Here is a 25,418-nt window from a genome sequence, read left to right as displayed (position 1 = left end):
CTGCGCTTCCGCTCCAGACCGGATGTGATGTCATCACCGGGCGCCGCGGCGGGCCGTGATGACGTCCCAGAGCGGAGCGCCGCTCAGTCCGCCGGGGTCGTTCCCCGCCGTGTCCCTGCGCTTCCTGCGCTGCTTCACGGCCTGCGGACGCACCGGGCCGCGTTTCCCGCGGTTGCTGCCCGCTGTCCCCGTGGGCGAAGCGCCGCCCGGCCGACGGCTGAGATCCTCTCCCGTGTCTCGCGGTTCCCGCGGGACGGTCGCCGTTTGCCGTCGGCCGCCTCGGCCTCTTCGTGCCCCAATGGGAGCTGCCGAGTCCCGGCTTGACCCAGCGATGGAGCACCTGGGAAAGGAGCGGGCAGCCCTGGCGGCACAGCTGGAGGCGGTGCAGCGGTGTGAGCGGGAGGGGCGGAGCCTGCCCGCACTGCTCTGAGACCTCATGGAAGGGCTGAGAGCGGCTGGGAAGGCTCTGTGCGTGGAGATCCCTCCCTGGGGGGGTATCTCCCCGTGAGCCGAGATGTTCGCAGACCGCTGAGCGTTCCTTTCCTGTTTGTCCCTTTGCCATTCCTCTCCTGTATCGCCTTTCCACCGTGCTGTTCTTTCCCACTGTGACAGCCGCCCCATAGCAGCACCACCCCAAAGCCTCACCGCCCCGTAGCAGCACCGCCCCGTAGCAGCACCGCCCCAAAGCCTCACCGCCCCATAGCAGCACCGCCCCAAAGCCTCACTGCCCCATAGCAGCACCGCCCCAAAGCCTCACTGCCCCATAGCAGCACCGCCCCATAGCATCACTGCCCCAAAGCCTCACTGCCCCGTAGGTGCACTGCCCCGTAGCTGCACCACTCCATTGTGTCTCTACCCCATAACGTTGCCCAATAGTGTCACTGCCCCAATAGCATCGCTGCCTGCATGGGAACTGCTGAGTCCCAGCCTGACCCTCTGATGGATCACCTGGGAAAGGACCGCTCAGCACTGGCAGCAGAGGTGAAGGCGATGCAGCTGTGCAGCAGGAAGGGTTTGAGCCTGGCTGCACTCCTCTTAGACCCCATAGAAGAGCTGACAGCCACTGGGTGAGGATTTCTGGTTGGGGATCCCTCCTTGGCGGAGTTTTCCCCTGCGATCGTGGAGTGTTCTGAAAGGGGTGAGCAATCTGCTTCCCTTCCTCTATTGCACCTCCTGTCTGTGTGATGAAATTGACAACAAACAAAACGCTTCAGTTTCTCTCTTGGGATACGGTATAGTCGCTTCTTATTCTTTCTTTGTTTCATACATGGGAAAGCAGGGGTCAAACTCCCCCTGTTTTCCCAAAGTTTCCTGTGGTACAGAACTTCAGGATGTGTTTTTAGGGTCTTGATTGAAAAACAGCACAGAAGAGAAGGGGTTGGACTGGATGATCTTGTAGGTCTTCTCCAACCCTGGTGATTCTATGATTCTATCAAGTGATCAGCAGGACATTGGAGAGGTGATTTTGTCTTTATTTTCCTGGCTGTAAAATGGTGTTATTTGGCCCTCTCCCAGCACACACACAACGTGCAGTTGAGGTCTCCCGTGCCTGGAAAGAGTTACAGAATCATAGAATGGCTGAAGCTGAAGCTGAAGCTGAAGGGGTCCTTCAGGCCCATGTGGTTCCAGCCCCCTGCTGTGGGCTGCTTGTCCCCCACCAGATCAGGCTGCTCAGGGTCTCATCCAGCCTGTCCTGGGATGCTCCCGGAGGGGGGTTATCCACGGCTTCTCCTGGCAGCCTGTGCTGGGACCTCACCTTTGAGTAAAACATTACCCTCTTACATCTAACCTAAATTTCTCCACTTTTAGTGTAAAAAAAAAGTCTCTGAGGGAAGGGCTGTGCGTGGCAGGGAGCTTCACCGAGCCATGGGGCTGAAGCCTTGAGAAGTTTTGGGTGAACGTGGTGTAGAGCAAACAAAGGCGGTGACACGGCCTTTATTTGAGAAATAGGTGCTGTAGGGAAAGATATCAGAGAGAAATGAACTCACCCCTCCCAGTAACAGTTTGGAGAAAGGGGTGAGCTGAGGAATGCAGCGTTCATCCTTGTGCTGCAGGAGGAAAGGGTGGGGGGAAAGGGAGCCTGCGCAGACTCAGACAGCACTGTGCTCCCAGAGGCATCACTGAGACAGAAAGGGTGGCTCCAGCCCCCGTCCGCTCCAGGCAGTCACGTGCTCATAGAATCATAGAATCCTAGAATCGCTAAGGTTGGAAAAGACCCACAGGATCATCCTGTCCAACCATTTGCCCTACATCAATGGTTCTCGCTAAACCATGTCCCTCAACACAACGTCCAAACGCTCTTTGAACACCACCAGGCTCGGTGACTCCACCGCCTCTCTGGGCAGCCCATTCCAGTGCCTGACCACCCTTTCAGAGAAGTAGTATTTCCTAACGTCCAGCCTGAATCTTCCCGGCGCAGCTTGAAGCCATTCCCTCTCGTCCTATCACTAGTCACATGAGAGAAGAGGCTGACCCCCAGCTCACTACAACCTCCCTTCAGGTAGTTATAGAGAGCAATAAGGTCTCCCCTGAGCCTCCTCTTCTCTAGACTGAACAACCCCAGCTCCTACAGCCGCTCTTCATAAGGCCTGTGCTCCAGACCCCTCACCAGCTTTGTTGCCCTCCTCTGGACACGCTCCAGGGCCTCGATGTCTTTCTTGCAGTGAAGGGCCCAAAACTGGACACAGCACTCGAGGTGCGGCCTCACCAGTGCTGAGTACAGGGGGATAATTACTTCCCTGTTCCTGCTGGCCACACTGTTTCTGATACAAGCCAGGATGCCATTGGCCTTTTTGGCCCCCCGGGGCACACTGCTGGCTCACGTTCAGTCTAGCGTCAATCAACACCCCCAGGTCCATTTCCTCTACACAGTCTTCCAGCCACTCTGCCCCAAGCCTGTCGCGTTGCCTGGGGTTATTGTGGCCAAAGTGCAGGACCCGGCATTTGGTCTTGTTGAATCCCATCCCATTGGCTTCAGCTCAGCTATCCAACCTATCCAGATCCCTCTGTAAGGCCTCGCTACCCTCAGGCAGATCAACACTTCCAGCTAGCTTGGTGTCATCTGCAAACTTACTGAGGGTGCACTCAATGCCCTCATCCAGGTCATCAATAAAGATATTAAAGAGGACAGGCCCCAGCACCGACCCCTGGGGAACACCACTCGTGACCGGTTGCCAGCTGGATTTAACTCCATTCACCACCACTCTCTGGGCCCGGCCCTCCAGCCAGTTCCTTACCCAGCGAAGAATGTATCTGTCCAAGCCACGATCTGCCAGCTTCTGCAGGAGAATACTGTGCGAGACAGTGTCAAAGGCTTTGCTGAAGTCTAGGTAGACCACATCAACAGCCTTTCCCTCATCCAGCAGACGGGTCACTGGATCATAGAAGGAGATCAGGTTGGTCAAGCAGGACCTGCCCTTCGTGAACCCATGCTGGCTAGGCCTGATCCCCCGGTTGACCTGCATGTGCCGCGTGATCTCCCTCAAGACAATCTGCTCCATAATCTTCCCCGGCACCGAGGTTAGGCTAACAGGCCTGTAGTTCGCCGGATCCTCCCTGCAGCCCTTCTTGTAGATGGGATTCACATTGGCAAGCCTCCAGACTTCTGGGACCTCACCCGTCAACAAGGAGCACTGATAGATGATGGAAAGCGGCTCGGCTATCACCTCTGCCAGTTCTCTCAGCACTCTCGGGTGAATCTCATCCGGTCCCATGGACTTGTGGCAGTCCAGTTGGAGTAGCAGGTCTCTAACTGTTACCTCCTGAATTGTGGGGGGTTTAGCAGAGCTGAGGTGATGCTTGTAGCCGCTGCCCTCGGGATCATTCCCTGTCGGGTGGGGATCAATGGTGATCCTTCCCACCCTTGGGGTCTCTGTGCCTCTCTGCACCCAACCTATCCTTGCTGGGAGGAGCGTTCCGCGTGCCCCACACTGGTGGTGCTCCCATCGCGGCCCTCGACCGCGCTCTGGCGGACGGCTCCTTCCCTTCTTCCCTTCATTCCCGGGGTCGCCACAGGGACCCGCTCGTCCCCTCCTGTCCTCCGAACTTTCGCTTTCACTTTTGACAACCCTCACGAGCGAGATCTGCCTGGCGCCCGGTGACGTCACCCGCGCTCACGGACTCCATTGGCCGGGAGGAGCGGAGGTACCATTTATGAAGCTGTGCGGAGCCTGGGGTCTCCGCAGAGCGGAGCGGTGCGATGGGTCCGAGCGAGGTGGTGGTGCTGGGGCTGCGGCTGCGGCTGCGGCTGCGGCTGCGGCTGCGGCTGCGGCTGCGGCTGCGGCTGCGGCTGCGGCTGCGGCTGCGGCTGCGGCTGCTGCTGCTGCTGCTGCTGCTGCTGCTGCTGCTGCTGCTGCTGCTGCTGCTGCTGCTGCTGCTGCTGCTGCTTGGCGCCCTGGGCGCGGCGGTGTGCGGTGTGTACTGCGGGATCGGGCTGCCCCCGGCACCGGGACCCGCGGCTCCCCGCTCCCCGACGCCGGGGCTGCCTCCGCGGGACCCCCACCCGCGGCTCACGGCTCTGTCGCCGTCTGTCCCCGCAGGGTTGCACTCCCTGCGCTACTTCCTGACCGGGATTACGAATCCCGGCCCCGGGATGCCGCGGTTCGTGATCGTCGGGTACGTGGACGACAAAATCTTCGGTATCTACGACAGTAAGAGCAGGACTGCACAGCCCATCGTGGAGATGCTGCCGCAGGAGGACCAGGAGCACTGGGCTGTGCAGACCCAGAAGGCCCAGGGCGGTGAGCGGGATTTTGACTGGTTCCTGAGCAGGCTGCCGGAACGCTACAACAAAAGTAAAGGTGAGCGTGGGGGAAGCTGCAGCGCGATGCGTCTGGGACAGGAGCTCTGTGTGCCGAGGGTGTCCGCCAGCCCCACTGATGTCTGGCCGTGCCCCACGCCCAGCTGTGCTGGGCCGTCCATGTGTGGTGGCACTGTCCCTGGGCTGCCCTGCTCCTGCGCCCACCCACCCCACCCCAGACCCATGGCACTCACGGTGCCCCACAGCCCAAGAAGCCTCTCACCTATCACTCTGGCTGTGCCTCAGGGTCTCACACGATGCAGATGATGATCGGCTGTGACATCCTGGAGGACGGCAGCATCCGAGGGTACGATCAGTATGCATTTGATGGGAGAGACTTCCTCGCCTTTGATATGGACACGATGACGTTCACTGCGGCGGATCCGGTGGCAGAAATCACCAAGAGGAGATGGGAGGAGGAAGGGACGTATGCTGAGAGATGGAAGCATGAGCTGGGGACTGTCTGCGTTCAGAACTTGAGGAGATACCTGGAGCATGGGAAGGCGGCAGTGAAAAGGAGAGGTGAGGATGGGAGGGGGACTTGGGGCTGGGCTGGGTGTGGGGCAGGGGCTCAGTGTGTGGAGCTCAGCCCGGCCCACAACGTCACCAATCGGCAGAGCGGCCCAAGGTGCGAGTGTGGGGGAAGGAGGCCGACGGGATCCTGACCTTGTCCTGCCACGCTCACGGCTTCTACCCGCGGCCCATTGCCATCAGCTGGATGAAGGACGGCATGGTCCGGGACCAGGAGACTCGCTGGGGGGGCATTGTGCCCAATAGGGATGGCACCTACCACGCCTCGGCTGCCATTGATGTGCTGCCGGAGGACAGGGACAACTACCGGTGCCGTGTGGAGCACGCCAGCCTGCCCCAGCCTGGTCTCTTCTCATGGGGTGAGCTAGCAGCGTGGGGCATGTGGGGTTGGGATTTGGGGGCCGCCCCTTCCTTTCCTGACAACGGCGCTCTCCTCCAGAGCCGCTGCCCAACCTGATCCCCGGTGGGGCTGGGGCAGTCGTCACCATTGTGTTTGTCATCGCTGCTGTCGTTGGATTGGAGGTGTGGAAGAGAAAGTCAGGTAAAAGCAGAGAGCTGGGGGGAGAAAGCGGGAACTGCAGGTGGGGCCTGAACCCCCTTGGGAATGCCCATGGTCTGACATGAGCCCAGTGCTGACACTTCTTTCTGTCTGCAGGGAAGGAGAAGAAGGATTACGAAGCAGCAGCAGGTGAATGCCAAGGGCAGAACTGTCCCCTGCCAGTGCTTGGGGTCAGGGCACTCTGGGGCCCCTCGTTGCTTTTGGGGTCACAGTGGTGGTGGTGGCATGATGCTCCATGCCCCACAGCGAGCACAGAGACAGGGCTCACTGCTCTCCCTCCCTTGCAGGCCACGACGGAGAATCCAGCGGCTCGGCCACAGCTTTAGTGTGGAACGGGGGCTCAGGAGGGGTCCCTGTGGTTGGAGCGGTCCCAGTTCCCTGCGCTCCCCCGTTGGGCCCACGGCCGGGGCAATACTGGGCCCAGCCCTCCCTGGAGAACCCCCAGGGTGGTGAGTCAGGATGCGGATGTGGCCCCACATGATACCATCTCTTCTCACCCGCACAGGAAGTGAACCTTCCATCTGAGTGCTGTGCTACTTCAGCCAGCCCTGCATGCATGTGTTTGGAGTTTGTGGGTGTGTGTATCTCTGTTTGCTCAACTTCCTGCATCTCCTCGGGCTGACGCAGTGTGTGCTCCCCTGCTCACACACTATTTCCAACAGTTAGCACATGGGTTCTGCCCTGTGCTAGGCGCTCTCCTACCATGTAGGATTATCTTAGCTGGTGCCTGTGCCAATTGTACCCAGGTCAGAACGCCCCGGTCTCAACTTTGTTCAGCTGCTTTCTTTGTGAAAAGCAGCTCTCAGCGCTGTGCTCATTGTAGTCAGCCATTAGCTTCAAAACCTTGTTGGGCAGCTCATGCCTTGGATGGATGCTGCTGACCAGGCTTTGAGCCAAGCTGGCATGGTTTTGTAATTTTGCCATTGGTATTCCACATCATAGCATCATGGACAGCCCGGGTAATTACAGGGTTAATAGTCCGGTTCTGTGGACTGACAACCTTCCAGATACCTGCTTCTCGAAAGAGAAGAAGAACTGCGTATCCCAGAGGACCTCACGGTCAGAGAGGGAAGATACGGCACTGAAATCACGGGATATGAGTTGCGTGATCAGGCTCACACTCTCTCTCCGGCAGCCATGCAGAGTGCTGGGTGTGCTTCCGAGCTGTGCACCTTCATTCAAGCAGAGCTTTCGGTTTTGGAAGCTTTCTCTTATTTTAAATGATTTATAACCCGTACTTTCAATTTGATTGTATTATATTGTGTTATCTTGCATTCCAATATCACGGTTAGTAAAATAATGTTTCCACCTGAGATTGTTGCCACTGCTCTGTTCTTTTTCCCTCTCTGAGCCCAGCTCCCATTCCCCTGTCCCCTTTCCCTTCCCATTCTTGGGTGCCAGGGGGCCCACAGGCCCACGGCCTCCCTGTCACGGGCATAGACTGATCTAGATTGAGCTAGATAAGTCCGTGACAGCTTTTTGTGGAGAATGCGGGCAATCTGAAGCTTTTAACGCTAACAGAGAAAAGAAAGGATTTCTTTAAGCCGGAGACTGCCAGACTGCAAGGCATTGCTAGTGTGTGACCTTCATAGATGAGATTATAGTCTGGGCAGTCTGCCGAACTCCGGACACTGTACCCAGTAGTTGTTGTTGTTGTTTTTCCCCCATTTTAGCAGCTACCAGCTATGAGTCTGCTCTTTATTGCAGGAGCGTTGTATAAGGGATTAAGGACAATCATGATCTTGGGATATTATTGGCCTATAATTAACATCATGATTTCGTGCTGTGGAATTGTGTTCATGTATAACCAAATAAGGGCCCTGATGGAGACACCTGCCTGGTACCTTTATGCAATGTGGTATCATTTTAAGTTTGACACTTTCAAACCAGTTTCCAGGCTTTCTTCTCAGTTTGTCACGTGTTTTTTCAACTGCCGAGCTGGAGCTCATACTCTTGTGCATGTTATCAATCTCCTTGAATGTTTTCTTCTCCATTTGTGTTATGTGGAAGAAGTCTCCTCCAAAACCAGAGAATGCTGACTGGCAGGGAATATGGAGAGGTTTAGGAGAAATCTTAGAAGCGTGGGGACCCACAATGTCATGGCACTCCACTCTTGAACACCTGTGGGATCCCAGGAAACGAAGCCAGTATTTGAGTCAGGGATGGTGTGGCTCAGATAGATCGAAGGAGGTACGGCTTATTTGGGGCTTGGCTTGTGCTTACCGTGCTCTATGTAATACTCTTCTGGAGAGAGAGAGTTTCCAAGCAGAGGTTGAAGCCAAAGGGGGAAATCTCCAAGTCGAATCTGATCAGTCACAGGAGACACCAGTAGCAGTGCCTTCTGCTGCCCCTGTGGAAGGCAAGAAATGGAAGTGGGTGTCCACGCGTCTGGAATGGAAAAAAGAAGCAGCAGCTGCGGAGGAGGAGGTAGAGGAAGATCCAGGCCAGGGGGCCTCCTCAGAGCCACGAAAGGCAAAAGCAAAAACCAAGAGACACGGAGAGGCGAGTGATGAAGAGGAAGTCTCTATTTCTGTTTGCCGACCTCTGAAGATGACTGAAATCCAAGGCTCAAGGAAAGAGTTTACACGGCATCCGAACAAAACCCTTGTCACCTGGTTGCTTCGCTGTTGGGATGGCGAGGCCGGTAGCTTGTCTCTGGATGGTAACGAAGCCCGCCAACTCGGAGGCATTGCCAAAGACTCATCTATTGACAGAAGGATTAGTAGATGTTTGGATGGAGCCACCACCCTCTGGGAACGAATGTTAGTAGCCGTCAGGGAAAGGCATCCCGTCAGAGACAGTCTGAAGCCTGTGATGTAGAAGTGGGATACAGCTGAAAAAGGTATCCAGTATTTGAGGGAAATAGCTGTGGTGGGAATGGTGTATGACCCTAATTTTGCTCCTAACGATCCACGCCAAGGTCATGATCTGCAGAGAGTGAGAACAATGCCTGATATATGGCAGAAACTCACAAGAACAGCACCAGATCTACCCCCAACACACGCTTCCATTTCAGCCATCTCAGAATTAGCAAACAGACTGGATGAAGTACAAGAACAAGTGTCTCTGTTGATTAATCATGACGAACCGGTAGAAGTATCAGAAACATTTGATGAAGATCAGGATAAGCAAAGGGGCCTAATGAAAGAACTGATCAAGCTAATGAAAATCCACTTAGTTAAAGGGGATGGACCCTTCTCCTCACCCGCATCATCAAAAATCTCAGCTACTGAAGGCAAATTCTTTCCTGCTCAAATGAGGAACATTGTAGGATTGCATTGCGTATTGCCTTGTGGCGTTACCTCAGTGACCACAGAGAAGACATGAGGAAGTGGCATGACCACACTACTCCTGTACTGTGAGCACGGGTGAGAGCATTACAGAACTAATCAACCAGCGGTGTAGTTGCTCCAGTTACCACAGGTAATGAATAGAGGGGCCCTGCCCTCAGTCAGGGAGGGAGAGGGATAACAGAGTTTATTGGACTGCGCAGATCCGATGGCCTGGCACATCAGAACCACAGAAATATAAGGCTCTGGTGGATACCGGTGCACAGTCCACTCCAATGCCCTCAAGTCATGAAGGGACAGAATCAATCCATATTTCTGGAGTGGCTGGGGGCTCTCAAGAACTGACTGTGTTGGAGGCCGAAATAAGCCTCACTGGTAAAGGCTGGCAAAAACACCCTATTGTGACTGGCCCAGGGGCTCCATGCACGCTGGGTATCGATTCCCTCAGAAGGGGGCATTTCAAGGATCCCAAGGGGTATCGATGGGCCTTTGGAATAGCTGCTGTAGATACAGACAACATTCAGCAGCTGTCTGTTTTGCCTGGCCTGTCAGAAGATCCGTCTGTTGTGGGGTTGCTGCGAGTAAAAGAGCAGCAGGTACCGATTGCCACAAAAGCAGTGCACAGACGGCAGCACTGCACCAACAGGGACTCCTTGCTCCCCATTCATATGTTGCTTTGTCAGCTAGAGAGTCAAGGACTGATCAGCAGAACGCACTCGCCTTTTAACAGCCCCATATGGCCAGTGCGTAAAGCCAGTGGAGAACGGAGGCTGACGGTAGACTACTGTGGCCTGAATGAAGTCACACCCCCACTGAGTGCTGCTGTGCCAGACATGTTAGAACTGCAATATGAACTGGAGTCAAAAGCAGCCAAGTGGTATATGCCACCAGTGACATTGCTAATGCCTTCTTTTCCATTCCTCTGGCCACAGAATGCAGGCCGCAATTTGCCTTCAGCTGGAGGGGCGCTCAGTCTACTTGGAACCGTTTGCCCCAGGGGTGGTAACACAGCCCAACCATTTGCCATGGGTTAATCCAAACTGTACTGGAACAGACAGTGCTCCTGAGTGCCTGCAGTACATTGACAGCATCCTTCTGTGGGGCGATACAGCAGAGAACGCTTTTTGAGAAAGGAGAGCAAATAACCCAGACCCTTCTGCAAGCTGGTTTTGCTATCAAGCGAAGCAAAGTGAAAGGACCTGCCCAGGAGAGTCGGTTCCTAGTTAGAAAGTGGCAAGATGGGCGCCGTCACATCCCAGCAGATGTGATGGACAAAATCACTGCCGTGTCTCCGCCCATCAGTAAGAAAGAGACACAATCTTTTCTGGGTGTGGTGGGCTTTTGGAGAATGCGCGTTCCAAAGTATAGCCTGTAGGAGAGTGGCTCAGGGAGCAAGGAGTTGTGAGCTTGAGTGCTATGTGCACAACCCAGGCTGTGAGACCTTGAAGCTGTCAAAGCAGGAAGACAAACTGAGGCTTCAGTTAAGATAAGGGGGTAGCTAGCCTGGGAAGAGATCAAGACAGTGGAATGCGAAGAACAGTGAAAAGTACCGTGTGATGATTAATGCTGTACCAATAGCTAGCAAGCAAGACACGTGATTTCTGTGTGCTAACCAATTATAAGTTGCCGTGTGTACCCTGTATTTCTGTATAAGTATGAGCTGATTCGGGCAATAAAGGATTAGAGGAGTTTCCACCAGTACTTCTGTGAAGACGCGTGGATTCATTCAGGCCGCCTTCCTTGAAGTGGCGCCCGAACAGGGACCCGGGAAAGCCGCACAAGTTGCCACAGCGGTTCGACATGGAGGCAGCGGGATGCTCGAGAGTTGCCACAGCGGTTTGACACGGAAGGCAACGAGAGCGGGGAAGGATGCAGCGGGTAAGCTCCATGCCGAGAAGGCGGCAGCTCAGAGCGTTGTGTGCTGGAAACACGTCGAATTAGACCCGCGGTGGGGTGAGTGCCGTGTGCCGGGATGGGCGGCCACTCGGGTAGGAAGATTGCGCAGCTTCCTCCTCGGCCACTTGCTGCTAGCATGGATGTGGAATTTGCAGCAGCACTGACACTGCTTCTCAGTATCCTCTGGAAAGGAGGTTTGAGGAGAAGGACCTGGATAATCCTGGGGTGCATTAAATGAGTGTGACCATCAGACTGAGGAAGGTGATCCTCCCCTTCTGCTCTGCCCTGGTGAGGCCACATCTGGACCACTGTGTTCAGTTCTGGGCTCCTCAGCACATGACAGGCAGGGAACTGCCGGAGAGAGACTAACAGGGGTCTGCAGAGGTGATTGAGGCCGGGAGGAACCCCGCTGCCAGGAAGAAGAGCAACAGGGTTGGGGGAGTCGGACATTTCCTGGTGTGGTGAGCATGGGGCGCCCTGATACACTGTGAGATGAGGTCAGTGTGGCCATAGCCATCAGCACACCCTCCACTGCCCCATTCATTGCTCACCTTCTGCACTGCGCAGGGAGTAGAAGGGCCACAGTGCCAGGCAGATGAGCCCCGACACCCAGACCTCCCCGCCCATCAGCAGCTTTGTCTGAGTTTCAGCTGGGATTGAACTGTTTTCTTGAGTGTGTCTGGCATGATGTTATGTTTTGGTTCCAGGAGGAAAACATTGTTGCCAACGTTTGCAGTTGCTGCTCAGCAGTGCTGTCCAGAACCAAGGCCATTTGCAGCAAAGGAGCCATGCTGCTGGGAGGGAAGAGAACTAGGACAGCTGACTGAAAGTGGCCAAAGGGATATTCCGTGGCATATGAGATCAAGCAGAAGGAGTTCTGAATGGGGTGGGAGTTCATTTTGCTCAGTCCCGCTGCTTGGGGGCTAGCTGGGTGTTGTTCTGGGAGTAGTGAGCAATTGCTTGTGCATCGCTTGTTTTATACATTTGTTGTAATTATTATCCTTTTCTCTGTCTTAGTAAATAGTTTTCTCTCAACCCTCCAGTTCGACTTTGTTTTGTTTGTTATTCTTTCCCCCATCACACTGGGAATAGGGGAGAGTGAGCAAAGAGCTGTGTGGTGCTGATCCACCTGCCAGGTTAAACCACCATGGGAGGGTCCCTTGGGAGTCATTCCTGAAGGGTAAAGGTGTCCAGGAAGGCTGGACACATCTCCAGAAGGAATTCTTAAAGGTTGAGGAAGGGGCCATGCCAGTGCACCACAGGATGAGCCAGTGGAGAAGGAGAGCGTTGTGGCTGATGAGGGAACTTTTGCCGAGACTCTGGGAGAAAAAGAGAGTTTATGTCCCGAGGAAGAAGGGAAGGGCAACTCAGAGCATGGGATCAGGCTTTTCCAGCATGGGTTCATGAAAGGGAGGTCCTGCTTGACCAACCTGATCTCCTGCTGTGATCGAGTGACCTGCCTGGTGGATTATGGAAAGGCTGTTGTCATTGCCTTCCTTGACTTCAGCAAAGCCTTTGACAATGTCTCCCACTGTATTCCCTTGGAGAAGCTGGCATCCTGAGGTTTGCACAGGTACACTCTTTGCTGGGTAAAGAACTGTCTGAATGGCCAGGCCCAGAGAGTGGTGGTGAAAGGAGATAAATGCAGCTGGTGACCGGTCACCACTGGTGTGCCTCAGGGGTCAGTATTGGGTCCTGCCCTGTTTAATGTCTCTATTGACGATCTGGATGAGGGCATTGGGTGCATCATCAGAAAGTTTACAGATGACACCAAGTTAGGGGCAAGTGTCAACCTGCCTGAGGGTAGGAAGGCCCTGCAGAGGGACCTGGACAGACTGTCCAATGGGCTGGGGCCATCGGGCTGAAGTTCACAAAGACCAAGTGCCAGGTCCTGCACTCTGGACACAACCCCAGGCATTGCTACAGGCTGGGGGCAGAGAGGCTGGAAAGCTGAGCAGAGGAAACAAACCTGGGGGTTTGTCAATGATTTACGGGCTGGTTCGGCCCAGTTTGGTGCTTGCAGACCCAGGCCCCGGGAAAAGGGAAAGGGAGATATGGAAAAGGGGAGGGAGAACGCCTTCCTCTCATGCTGAGGCAGACGAGACATCAAGCCAGGCCAAGCAGAAGAGAAAGAAGGGAATGTCTCATGATGTGCAAACAGTTTTATCTTTACCTCTGAACAGCAAATGGAAACAGAATAGCACAAAGTCCGCTGGGGTATGTAGAATGTAGTTCTTCCCTTCTGAGAAGAGGACACCCAGATCTATCCAGGATCCATGGAACTGGAGCATTAACTCTTTAACTCCCGGTGTGGTACATGATGTTGTGATGTGGAATACCGATGACCAAAAATCATAAAACCGTGAGGGGGCTTTGGTCTGTAGGCAGCTGAACGTGGGCCAGCAGTGTGCCCAGGAGGACAAAAGGCCTATGGCATCCTGGCTTGTATCAGCAATAGTGCAGCCAGCAGGAGCAGGAGGTGATCGTCCCTCTGTACTCAGCACTGCTGAGGCCGCACCTCAAGTGCTGTGTTCAGTGTTGGGCCGCTCACAACAGGAAGGATGCTGAGGGCCTGGAATGGGTCCAGAGAAGGGCAATGGAGCCGTGAGGTCTGTAGTGTAAATCTTATGGAGAGCAGCTGAGGGAACGGGAAGTGTTGAGTGAGGAGAAGAAGAGAATGAGGGGAGACCTCATTGCTGTCTGCAACTCCCTGAAAGGAAGTTGTGGTGAGGTGGGATTTGGCCTCTTCTCTTGGGAGATAAGAAGTGGTGAAGTCACCGTGTCTGGAGATGTTTAAGGAAAGGATAGATGTAGTATTTGGTGACGTGTTTTGGTGGGGGATTGCCCTAGACCTTAGAGCATCTTTTCCAACATTAATGATTCTATGAACTCCATTGCCTCACCTTGCTGGGCTGTCCTTCCAACAAATGTCAGCATTCCAATCGTGAGAGCTGTCCCACCAGACACGTCAGAGAAGAAAAGGCAGCTGAGGTGCAGGTATCTCTAGAGGAGATCCCTGCTTGTTCCAAGCTGCAGGGTGAGGCCTGAAGTGGAGCTCTGCTTTTGGGAGTCACCAGGGACCAGGGTGCCTCCTCGCTGTTGTCTATGGTTGCAGTAGTATTGTTAAACCACCCATCTACCTCTGTCCAATACCACAAGGCCTTTTAACTGCTTTTTGCAGCTCAGCTACCTGTTGTAAGAGATGATCCACCTTGTGCAGCTACTTGCCTTATCACTAGGAGGAGGTTCGAGGCAGTGGGTGAAATGGACTGCCTGAACCAAAATCTCCTCTTTTTACCAGTTCTGTCTGTGTGTATACAGACATGTCTGGGCATTTCCCTGGATGGGCACTGGATCTGGCCCTCATGTGAGTGTTCACCACCACAGTGTCAGAGATGAAGACATCCGTCACTTCTGGCTCTGCCCACACTAGTGAGATCACTATGAAGGGAAGACTGGGGGACTCAAGTGTATCTCCACAACTACCCTCTGGCCATCCCATAGCCTCCTCTTTGTCCCTCAATCAAACCCCGTCTCCCCCCATATTATCTCCATGGTTCCCAACGGTCACCTCATGGTAAGTCAGTGGTCAAATTGTGTCATGGTTTTGTAACTTCACTATTGGTATTCCACATCATAACATCATGGACAAAAGAGAAGAACTACGTATCCCAGAGGACCTCACGGTCAGAGAAGGAAGATACATCACGGAAGATGCGTCATCTGGTTGCGCGCGGTTCTTCTTCACTTTTGTTTGCTGCCGGGAGAGGAGTGGGTGTGCTTTCCAAGCCGGGCGCCTTCATCAAGTAAGGCTTTCGGTTTCGGAAACTCTCTCACTCTCTCTCCCTCTCCCTCTCTATCGCTCTTTCGCTCTCTCCCTCATTCATTTGGTTTATTATCCTTACTCCCAATTAGATTGTATTGTATTGTGTCATCTTGTATCCCAACATCATAGTTAGTAAAATAAGTTCTCCTTCTTAGATTGTTGCCGCTGCTTCGTTTTTTTCTTGGGAAGCCAGGGGGGAGGAGGGCCCGCAAGCCTACTGCCCCCCTGTCACGGGCACAGATCTATCTAGGTAACTCCGTGACAAATGCTTCCACCCCTTATTCTACATCATTATATCATGCTTAATACATATACATAGAACCACTGACTGCACTCCCCCAACATCAAATTCCCTTGTGGTACACATTGAACATCCCCATCTTTCTGCATCGCCCACCAAGTGGAGCCAGGTCCCTGGGCAAAAACAGTTCCACGGAGAGGTCTGCCCTTTCCAGAGGCTGGAAGGACCCGAACTGCTTTTCCCAACGTGCTCTTTCCATGTGCTACAGGGACCTTATCTTCCTCTACGGTATGTAGGGAGCTGGAATGGGTGGGACCATCACGATTGATAGATCCCCTGATGTTGACCAACCAGGTGGCTTCTGCCAGATGCTTCTCCCAGTGCTTCAATGTTCCACCGCCCGTTGCTTTCAGCATAGTTTTTAACAACCCATTGTATCGTTCAATCTTACCAGAAGCTGGTGCATGATAGGGGATATGATAAATCCATTCAATGCCATGTTCTTTGGCCCAAGTATTTCTAAGAGAATTTTTAAAATGAGTCCCATTATCTGATTCAATTCTTTCTGGGGTGCCGTGTCGCCACAGAACTTGTTTCTCCAGACCTAATATGGTGTTTCTGGCGGTAGCATGGGGTACTGCATATGTTTCAAGCCACCCAGTGGTCGCTTCCACCATGGTGAGCACATAACGCTTACCATTGCAGGATCGTGGCAAGGTGATATAGTCAATCTGCCACGCCTCCCCATATTTATACTTTTGCCATCGCCCTTCCTCCCAGAGAGGTTTCATCCTCTTGGCTTGTTTGATTATGGCGCATGTTTCACAGTCATGAATAACTTGTGCAATAGCATCCATAGTTAAGTCCACCCCTCGGTCTCTAGCCCACTTATACGTTGCATCTCTCCCTTGATGGCCCGAGGTCTCATGGGCCCACCGAGCTAGAAATAATTCACCCTTGTTCTGCCAGTCCAAGTCTATTTGAGCCACCTCAATTTTGGCAGCCTGATCTACCTGATGGTTTTTTTTCTGTCCTTCCGTAGCCCGACTCTTGGGCACATGAGCATCTACATGACACACCTTTACCACCATAGTCTTCATTCGGGCAGCAATGTCTTTCCACAGTTCAGCAGACCAAATAGGTTTACCTCTCCGTTGCCAGTTATTTTGCTCCCACTGCTGTAACCACCCCCATAAGGCATTCGCCACCATCCATGAATCAGTATAAAGATAAAGCACTGGCCACCCCTCCCGTTCAGCGACATCTAAGGCTAGTTGGACAGCCTTGACCTCTGCAAACTGACTTGATTCTCCTTTTCCTTCAGTGGCCTCTGCAACTTGTCGTGTGGGGCTCCACACAGCAGCTTTCCATCTGCGATACTTCCCAACAATACGACGCGATCCATCTGTGAACAGGGCATATTTCTTTTCATTTCCTGGTAGTTCATTATATGGTGGGGCCTCTTTGGCACGTGATACCTCTTCTCCTGGTGATGTTTCAAACTTTTTACCTTCAGGCCAGTCCATGATCACCTCTAAGATTCCTGGATGACTGAAGTTCCCCATTCGAGCTTGTTGTGTAATCAGTGCGATCCACTTGCTCCAAGTGGCATCAGTAGCATGATGGGTGGAGGGAATCTTTCCTTTAAACATCCAGTTCAGCACCGGCAGTCGAGGTGCCAGGAGGAGCTGCGTCTCGTACCGACTACTTCGGAAGCAGCCCTAACCCCCTCATACGCGGCTAAGATTTCCTTCTCAGTTGGGGTGTAACACTCTTCAGACCCCCTGTATGCTCGACTCCGGAATCCCAGGGGTCGGCCTCGGGTCTCCCCTGAGCTTCTTTGCCACAAGCTCCAGGTGGGACCTTTCTCTCCAGCAGCAGTGTAGAGGATGTTCTTTACATCTTGTCCCGTCCGTACTGGCCCCAGGGCCATGGCACGGGCTATCTCATGTTTGATCTGCTCAAAAGCCTGCTGCTGTTCAGGACCCCATGTAAAATCATTCTTCTTCCGCGTCACCTGATACAGGGGGCTTACAATAAGGCTATAGTTTGGAACATGCATCCTCCAAAAGCCCACTACACCCAGAAAAGATTGTGTCTCTTTCTTACTAATGGGCGGAGACACGGCAGTGATTTTGTCCATCACATCTGCTGGGATGTGACGGCGCCCATCTTGCCACTTTCTGCCTAGGAACCGACTCTCCTGGGCAGGTCCTTTCACTTTGCTTCGCTTGATAGCAAAACCAGCTTGCAGAAGGGTCTGGCTTATTTGCTCTCCTTTCTCAAAAAACGTTCTCTGATGGCATTGTTGTGTGGGGCGATACAGCAATGTACTGCAGGTGCTCAGGAGCACTGACTGTTCCAGTACAGTTTGGATTAACCCATGGCAAATGGTTGGGCTGTGTTTCCACCCCTGGGGCAAACAGTTCCAAGTAGACTGAGTGCCCCTCCAGCTGAAGGCAAATTGTGGCCTGCATTCTGTGGCCAGAGGAATGGAAAAGAAGGCATTAGCAATGTCACTGGTGGCATACCACTTGGCTGCTTTTGACTCCAGTTCATATTGCAGTTCTAACATGTCCGGCACAGCAGCACTCAGCGGGGGTGCGATTTCATTCAGGCCACGGTAGTCTACCGTCAGCCTCCGTTCTCCACTGGCTTTACGCACTGGCCATATGGGGCTGTTAAAAGGCAAGTGCTTTATGCTGATCAGTCCTTGACTCTCTAGCTGACAAATCAACTTATGAATGGGGAGCAAGGAGTCCCTGTTGGTGCAGTGCTGCCGTCTGTGCACTGCTTTTGTGGCAATCGGTACCTGCTGCTCTTTTACTCGCAGCAACCCCACAACAGACGGATCTTCTGACAGGCCAGGCAAAACAGACAGCTGCTGAATGTTGTCTGTATCTACAGCAGCTATTCCAAAGGCCCATCGATACCCCTTGGGATCCTTGAAATACCCCCTTCTGAGGGAATCGATACCCAGCATGCATGGAGCCCCTGGGCCAGTCACAATAGGGTGTTTTTGCTGGTCTTTACCAGTGAGGCTTATTTCGGCCTCCAACACAGTCAGTTCTTGAGAGCCCCCAGTCACTCCAGAAATACGGATTGATTCCGTCCTTCATGACTTGACGGCATTGGAGTGGACTGTGCACCGGTATCCACCAGAGCCTTATATTTCTGTGGTTCTGATGTGCCAGGCCATCGGATCCGCGCATTCCAATAAACTCTGTTATCCCTCTCCCTCCCTGACTGAGGGCAGGGCCCCTCTATTCATTACCTGTGGTAACTGGAGCAACTACACCGCTGGTTGATTAGTTCTGTAATTCTCTCACCCGTGCTCGCAGTACAGGAGTAGTGTGGTCATGCCACTTCCTCATGTCTTCTCTGTGGTCACTGAGGTAACGCCACAAGGCAATACACGATGCAATCCTACAATGTTCCTCATTTGAGCAGGAAAGAATTTGCCTTCAGTAGCTGAGATTTTTGATGATGCGGGTGAGGAGAAGGGTCCATCCCCTAAATTTAATTAAGTGGATTTTCATTAGCTTGATCAGTTCTTTCATTAGGCCCCTTTGCTTATCCTGATCTTCATCAAACGTTTCTGATACTACTACGGGTTCGTCACGATTAATCAATAGAGACACTTGCTCTTGTACTTCATCCAGTCTGTTTGCTCATTCTGAGATGGCTGAAATGGAAGCGTGTGTTGGGGGTAGATTTTGTTCATCGTTTTGAAGTGTAAGAATTAATTCCAAAACTGGGGGTCTTCTCTGTTGGTCCTCGTATCTGTCAAACGTTGCTGCTGGTGTAGGGGTGTATCTTTCTGGTGCTGTTCTTGTGAGTTTCTGCCATATATCAGGCATTGTTCTCACTCTCTCCAGATCATGACCTTGGCGTGGATCGTTAGGAGCAAAATTAGGGTCATACACCATTCCCACCACAGCTATTTCCCTCAAATACTGGATACCTTTTTCAGCTGTATCCCACTTCTACATCACAGGCTTCAGTCTGTCTCTGACGGGATGCCTTTCCCTGACGGCTACTAACATTCGTTCCCAGAGGGTGGTGGCTCCATCCAAACATCTACTAATCCCTCTGTCAATAGATGAGTCTTTGGCAATGCCTCCTAGTTGGCGGGCTTCGTTACTATGCAGAGACAAGCTACTGGCCCCGCCGTCCCAACAGCGAAGCAACCAGGTGACAAGGGTTTCGTTCGGATGCCGTGTAAACTCTTTCCTTGAGCCTTGCATTTCAGTCATCTTCAGAGGTCGGCAAACAGAAATAGAGACTTCTTCTTCATCACTCGCCTCTCCGTGTCTCTTGGTTTTTGCTTTTGCCTTTCGTGGCTCTGAGGAGGCCCCCTGGCCTGGATCTTCCTCTACCTCCTCCTCCGCAGCTGCTGCTTCTTTTTTCCATTCCAGACGCGTGGACACCCACTTCCATTTCTTGCCTTCCACAGGGGCAGCTGACACTGCTACTGGTGTCTCCTGTGACTGATCAGATTTGACTTGGAGATTTCCCCCTTTGGCTTCAACCTCAGCTTGGAAACTCTCTCTCTCAAGAAGAGTATTACATAGAGCACGGTAAGCACAAGCCAAGCCCCAAATAAGCCGTACCTCCTTCGATCTATCTGAGCCACACCATCCCTGACTCAAATACTGGCTTCGTTTCCTGGGATCCCACAGGTGTTCAAGAGTGGAGTGCCATGACATTGTGGGTCCCCACGCTTCTAAGATTTCTCCTAAACCTCTCCATATTCCCTGCCAGTCAGCATTCTCTGGTTTTGGAGGAGACTTCTTCCACATAACACAAATGGAGAAGAAAACATTCAAGGAGATTGATAACATGCACAAGAGTATGAGCTCCAGCTCGGCAGTTGAAAAAACACGTGACAAACTGAGAAGAAAGCCTGGAAACTGGTTTGAAAGTGTCAAACTTAAAATGATACCACATTGCATAAAGGTACCAGGCAGGTGTCTCCATCAGGGCCCTTATTTGGTTATACATGAACACAATTCCACAGCACGAAATCATGATGTTAATTATAGGCCAATAATTTCCCAAGATCATGATTGTCCTTCATCCCTTATACAACGCTCCTGCAATAAAGAGCAGACTCATAGCTGGTAGCTGCTAAAATGGGGGAAAAACAACAACAACAACTACTGGGTACAGTGTCCGGAGTTCGGCAGACTGTCCAGACTATAATCTCATCTATGAAGGTCACACTAGCAATGCCTTGCAGTCTGGCAGTCTCCGGCTTAAAGAAATCCTTTCTTTTCTCTGTTAGCGTTAAAAGCTTCAGATTGCCCGCATTCTCCACCAAAAGCTGTCACGGAGTTATCTAGCTCAATCTAGATCAGTCTATGCCCGTGACAGGGAGGCCGTGGGCCTGTGGGCCCCCTGGCACCCAAAAATGGGAAGGGAAAGGGGACAGGGGAATGGGAGATGGGCTCAGAGAGGGAAAAAGAACAGAGCAGTGGCCACAATCTAAGGTGGAAAACTTATTTTACTAACCGTGATATTGGAATGCAAGATAACACAATATAATACAATCAAATTGAAAGTACGGGTTATAAATCATTTAAAATAAGAGACAGCTTCCAAAACCGAAAGCTCTGCTTGAATGAAGGCGCACAGCTCGGAAGCACACCCAGCACTCTGCGTGGCTGCCGGAGAGAGAGTGTGAGCCTGATCACGCAACTCATATCCCGTGATTTCAGTGCCGTATCTTCCCTCACTGACCGTGAGGTCCTCTGGGATACGCAGTTTTTCTTCTCTTTTGAGAAGCAGGTATCTGGATCGTTGTCAGTCCACAGAACCGGACTATTAACCCTGTAATTACCCGGGCTGTCCATGATGCTATGATGTGGAATACCAATGGCAAAATTACAAAACCATGCCAGCTTGGCTCAAAGCCTGGTCAGCAGCACCCATCCAAGGCATGAGCTGCCCAACAAGGTTTTGAAGCTAATGGCTGACTGCCATGAGCACAGCGCTGAGAGCTGCTTTTCACAAAGAAAGCTGCTGAACAAAGTTGAGACTGGGGCATTCCGACTTGAGTACAGTTGGCACAGGCACCGGGTAAGATAATCCTACATGGTAGGAGAGCGCCTAGCACAGGGCAGAACCCATGTGCTAACTGTTGGAAACAGTGTGTGAGCAGGGGAGCACACACTGCATCAGCCCGAGGAGATGCAGGAAGTTGAGCAAACACAGATACACACACCCACAAACTCCAAACACGTGCATGCAGGGCTGGCTGAAGTAACACAGCACTCAGAAGGGAAGTTCACTTCCTGTGCGGGTGTGAAGAGGTGGTGTCATATGGGACCACGTCCCCGTCCCAACTCACCACCCTGGGTGTTCTCCAGGGAGGGTTGGCCCAGTATTGTCCCAGCTATGGGCCCAACGGGGGAGTGCAGGGAACTGGGACCGCTCCAACCGCAGGGACCCCTCCTGAGCCCTGCTTTCATACTAAAGTTGTGGCCGAGCCGCTGGATTCTCCGTCGTGGCCTGCAAGGGAGGGAGAGCAGTGAGCCCTGGCTCTGTGCTCGCTGTGGGGCATGGAGCATCATGCCACCATCACCACTGTGACCCCAAAAGCAACGAGGGGCCCCAGAGTGCCCTGACCCCAAGCACTGGCGGGGGACAATTCTGCCCTTGGCACTCACCTGCTGGTGCTTCGTAACCCTTCTTCTTCTCCTTCCCTGCAGACAGAATAAGAGTCAGCATTGGGCTCATGTCAGGGCCGATCCTAAGGAGGTCAGGGCCTTTACCTGACTTGCTCTTCCACACCACCAATCCAATGACAGAAGCAATTACAGCCACAGTGGTGACGACCACCCCGGCCACAATGGGGATCAGGTTGGGCTGAGGCTCTGGGGGTAGAGTGGCTTTGTCAGTAAAGGAATGGGTGGCCCCCAAACCCCCCAACCCCACGTACCCCACGCTGCCAGCTCACCCCATGAGAAGAGACAAGGCTGGGGCAGGCTGGTGTGCTCCACGCGGCACCGGTACTTGTCCCCATCCTCCGGCAGCACATCAATGGCCGCTGAGGCGTGGTAGGTGCCATCACTGTTGGGCACCATGCCCCCCCAGTGGGTCTCCTGGTGCCGGACCATGCCGTCCTTCATCCAGCTGATGGCGATGGGCCGTGGGTAGAAGCCATAAGCGCAGCAGAACAAGGTCAGGATCCCGTTGGCTTCCTTCCCCCACACGCGCACCTCAGGCCGTTCTGCAGATGGGTGACGTTGTGGGCCAGGCTGAGCCCCTGCCCAGCACCCAGCCCAGCCCCAGGTCCCCTTCCCATCCTCACCTCTCCTTTTCAGCGCTGCCTTCCCGTGCTCAAGGTATTTCCTCAAGTTCTGAACACAGACAGTCCCCAGCTCATGCTTGCATCCCTCAGCATACGTCCCTTCCTGCTCCCATCTCCTCTTGGTGATTTCTGCCACCGCATCGGCTGCGGTGAACGTCATCGTGTCCATATCAAAGGCAATGTAGTCCCTCCCATCAAATCCATACTGAACGTACCCTCGGATGTTGCCGTCCTCCAGGATGTCACAGCCGATCATCTTCTGCAGTGTGTGAGACCCTGAGGCATAGCAGGGGTGGGGGGTGAGGGGCTTCACAGGCTGTGGGGCACCACGAGTGCTGTGGGGCTGGGATGGGGTGGGTGGGCTCAGGATCGGAGGAGCCCAGGGACAGTGCAACCACACATGGACAGCCCAGCACAGCTGGGTGTGGGGCAAGGCCAGGCCTCAGTGGAGCTGGCAGACGCCTCATGGATCCCTCACTGCACGGAGTCCCCGTCCCAGCCCCATCACAATGCAGCTGCCGCCGCGCTCACCTTCACTTTTATTGTAGTGCACCTGCAGCCTGCCCAGGAACTCGTAGAAATCCAGCTCAATGTCCCGGGCCTTCTGGGTCTCTGCATCCCAGTGCTCCTGGTCCTCTTGCGGCAGCCAGCCCATGATGGGCCGCACCGTCCGGCCCAGGCTGTTGTAGTTCCAGAGGAGTTCGCCATCTACGCACCCGACGATCACGAACTGCGGCATCCCGGGGCCGGGATCCGTCATCCCGGTCAGGAAGTAGTGCAGGGAGTGCGACCCTGCGGGGACAGACGGCGTCGGAGCCGTGAGCCGCGGGTGGGGGTCCCGCGGACGCAGCCCCGGCGTCGGGGAGCGAGGAGCCGCGGGTCCCGGTGCCGGGGGCAGCCCGGTCCCGCAGCACTCACCGCATACCGCCGCGCCCAGGGCGCCCAGCAGCAGCCCCAGCACCACCGCCTCGCTCGGACCCATCGCATCGCTCCGCTCCGCGAATACCCCGGGCTCCGCCCCGCGTCCTTATTGGTGCCTCCGCCTCTCCCCGCCAATGGAGTCCGTGAGCGCGGGCGACGTCACCGGGCGCCAGGCAGATCTCGCTCGCGAGGGTTGTCAAAAGTGAAAGCGAAAGCTCGGAGGACGGGAGGGGACGAGCGGGACCGTGGGGCGACCCCCGGAAGAAGGGAAGGAGCCGTCCGCCAGAGCGCGGTCGAGGGCCGCGATGGGAGCACCACCGTTGTGGGGGGCACGGAACGCTCCTCCCAGCAAGGATAGGTTGGGTGCAGAGAGGCACAGAGACCCCAGGGGTGGGAAGGATCACCACTGATCCCCACCGGACGGGGAATGATCCCGAGGGCAGCGGCTACGAGCAGCACCTCAGCTCTGCTAAACCCCCCACGATTCAGGAGGTAACAGTTAGAGACCTGCTACTCCAACTGGACTGCCACAGGTCCATGGGACCGGATGAGATTCACCCGAGAGTGCTGAGAGAACTGGCAGAGGTGATAGCCGAGCCGCTTTCCATCATCTATCAGTGCTCCTTGTTGACGGGTGAGGTCCCAGAAGTCTGGAGGCTTGCCAGTGTGACTCCCATCTACAAGAAGGGCTGCAGGGAGGATCCGGCGAACTACAGGCCTGTTAGCCTGACTTCAGTGCCGGGGAAGATTATGGAGCAGATTGTCTTGAGGGAGATCACGCGGCACATGCAGGTCAACCGGGGGATCAGGCCTAGCCAGCATGGGTTCACGAAGGGCAGGTCCTGCTTGACCAACCTGATCTCCTTCTATGATCCAGTGACCCGTCTGCTGGATGAGGGAAAGGCTGTTGATGTGGTCTACCTAGACTTCAGCAAAGCCTTTGACACTGTCTCGCACAGTATTCTCCTGCAGAAGCTGGCAGATCGTGGCTTGGACAGATACATTCTTCGCTGGGTAAGGAACTGGCTGGAGGGCCGGGCCCAGAGAGTGGTGGTGAATGGAGTTAAATCCAGCTGGCGACCGGTCACGAGTGGTGTTCCCCAGGGGTCGGTGCTGGGGCCTGTCCTCTTTAATATCTTTATTGATGACCTGGATGAGGGCATTGAGTGCACCCTCAGTAAGTTTGCAGATGACACGAAGCTGGCTGGAAGTGTTGATCTGCCTGAGGGTAGCGAGGCCTTACAGAGGGATCTGGATAGGTTGGATAGCTGGGCTGAAGCCAATGGGATGGGATTCAACAAGACCAAATGCCGGGTCCTGCACTTTGGCCATAATAACCCCAGGCAACGCGACAGGCTTGGGGCAGAGTGGCTGGAAGACTGTGTAGAGGAAATGGACCTGGGGGTGTTGATTGACGCTAGACTGAACATGAGCCAGCAGTGTGCCCAGGGGGCCAAAAAGGCCAATGGCATCCTGGCTTGTATCAGAAATAGTGTGGCCAGCAGGAACAGGGAAGTAATTATCCCCCGTACTCAGCACTGGTGAGGCCGCACCTCGAGTACTGTGTCCAGTTTTGGGTCCTTCACTGTAAGAAAGACATCCAGGCCCTGGAGCATGTCCAGGGGAGGGCAACAAAGCTGGTGAGGGCTCTGGAGCACAGGCCTTATGAGGAGCGGCTGAAGGAGCTGGGATTGTTCAGTCTAGAGAAGAGGAGGCTCAGGGGAGACCTTATTGCTCTCTATAACTACCAGAAGGGAGGTTGTAGTGAGCTGGGGGTCAGCCTCTTCTCTCGTGTGACAGTGATAGGACGACAGGGAATGGCTTCAAGCTGCGCCGGGAAGATTCAGGCTGGACGTTAGGAAATACTACTTCTCTGAAAGGGTGGTCAGGCACTGGAATGGGCTGCCCAGAGAGGCGGTGGAGTCACCGAGCCTGGTGGTGTTCAAAGAGCGTTTGGACGTTGTGTTGAGGGACATGGTTTAGCGAGAACCATTGATGTAGGGCAAATGGTTGGACAGGATGATCCTGTGGGTCTTTTCCA

At 53.9% G+C, this 25,418-nt stretch overlaps 4 protein-coding genes across 9 annotated transcripts in view; 3 read left to right on the top strand and 1 right to left on the bottom strand.

Annotated features, from left to right (window-relative positions):
* LOC121106918 (class I histocompatibility antigen, F10 alpha chain-like) overlaps window positions 1-7,201 on the top strand; it is a 58,142-nt gene extending 50,941 nt beyond the window's left edge. Inside the window, exons 2-8 of one of the 4 annotated variants that reach the window (XM_040648690.2) lie at window positions 4,015-4,213; window positions 4,539-4,799; window positions 5,045-5,320; window positions 5,416-5,688; window positions 5,769-5,870; window positions 5,985-6,017; window positions 6,176-7,201. In XM_040648690.2, coding sequence (XP_040504624.2) covers window positions 4,015-4,213; window positions 4,539-4,799; window positions 5,045-5,320; window positions 5,416-5,688; window positions 5,769-5,870; window positions 5,985-6,017; window positions 6,176-6,369 — 1,338 coding nt within the window. In that variant the 3' untranslated portion in view covers window positions 6,370-7,201. Of the gene's footprint in view, window positions 1-4,014; window positions 4,413-4,538; window positions 4,800-5,044; window positions 5,321-5,415; window positions 5,689-5,768; window positions 5,871-5,984; window positions 6,018-6,175 lie in introns of those variants that run through there. The other 3 variants (XM_046901524.1, XM_040648692.2, XM_040648691.2) reach the window with 3 other exon arrangements.
* On the top strand, window positions 51-1,228 carry LOC121106955. Its single transcript, XM_040648881.2, has one exon. The coding sequence runs from the start codon at window positions 59-61 to the stop codon at window positions 428-430; it is 372 nt and encodes a 123-aa protein (XP_040504815.1). The 5' UTR covers window positions 51-58; the 3' UTR covers window positions 431-1,228.
* The window catches only part of MHCY4 (major histocompatibility complex Y, class I heavy chain 4), a 311,182-nt gene continuing 289,880 nt past the window's right edge, over window positions 4,117-25,418 (top strand). Inside the window, exon 1 of the mRNA XM_046901504.1 lies at window positions 4,117-4,143. The gene's annotated coding sequence lies outside the window, so the exon portion shown is untranslated. The remainder of the gene's footprint in view (window positions 4,144-25,418) is intronic.
* Window positions 20,630-23,456, bottom strand: LOC121106931 (class I histocompatibility antigen, F10 alpha chain-like). Of its 3 annotated transcripts, XM_040648783.2 has the most exons (7): window positions 23,375-23,456; window positions 22,988-23,248; window positions 22,457-22,732; window positions 22,103-22,375; window positions 21,918-22,019; window positions 21,813-21,848; window positions 20,630-21,654 (listed from the first exon to the last, which is right to left on the bottom strand). In XM_040648783.2, exons 1-7 carry the CDS (start codon window positions 23,436-23,438, stop codon window positions 21,611-21,613), a joined length of 1,056 nt encoding a protein of 351 aa, XP_040504717.1. In that variant the 5' UTR covers window positions 23,439-23,456; the 3' UTR covers window positions 20,630-21,610. The 3 variants fall into 3 exon arrangements, with proteins under 3 accessions (XP_040504717.1, XP_040504716.1, XP_046757524.1); XM_040648782.2 differs by having other exon boundaries at window positions 21,813-22,019; XM_046901568.1 differs by having other exon boundaries at window positions 21,813-22,019; window positions 22,988-23,456.

Source organism: Gallus gallus, chromosome 16 (assembly GCF_016699485.2).
Source record: "Gallus gallus isolate bGalGal1 chromosome 16, bGalGal1.mat.broiler.GRCg7b, whole genome shotgun sequence".
Classification (NCBI taxonomy): Eukaryota; Metazoa; Chordata; class Aves; order Galliformes; family Phasianidae; genus Gallus; species Gallus gallus.
The sequence above is the reverse complement of the archived record's forward strand: the minus strand, read 5'-3'. Positions and strand labels throughout refer to the sequence as shown.

Coding starts and splice junctions, on each gene's coding strand:
- LOC121106955 (XM_040648881.2), top strand. CDS start 59: ATGACGTCCCAGAGCGGAGCGCCGCTCAGTCCGCCGGGGTCGTTCCCC.
- LOC121106931 (XM_046901568.1), bottom strand. CDS start 23,438: ATGGGTCCGAGCGAGGCGGTGGTGCTGGGGCTGCTGCTGGGCGCCCTG. Junction 22,376..22,456: donor GGCAGCGCTGAAAAGGAGAG/GTGAGGATGGGA, acceptor ACCCATCTGCAG/AACGGCCTGAGGTGCGCGTG. Junction 22,020..22,102: donor GCCTTGTCTCTTCTCATGGG/GTGAGCTGGCAG, acceptor CTCTACCCCCAG/AGCCTCAGCCCAACCTGATC.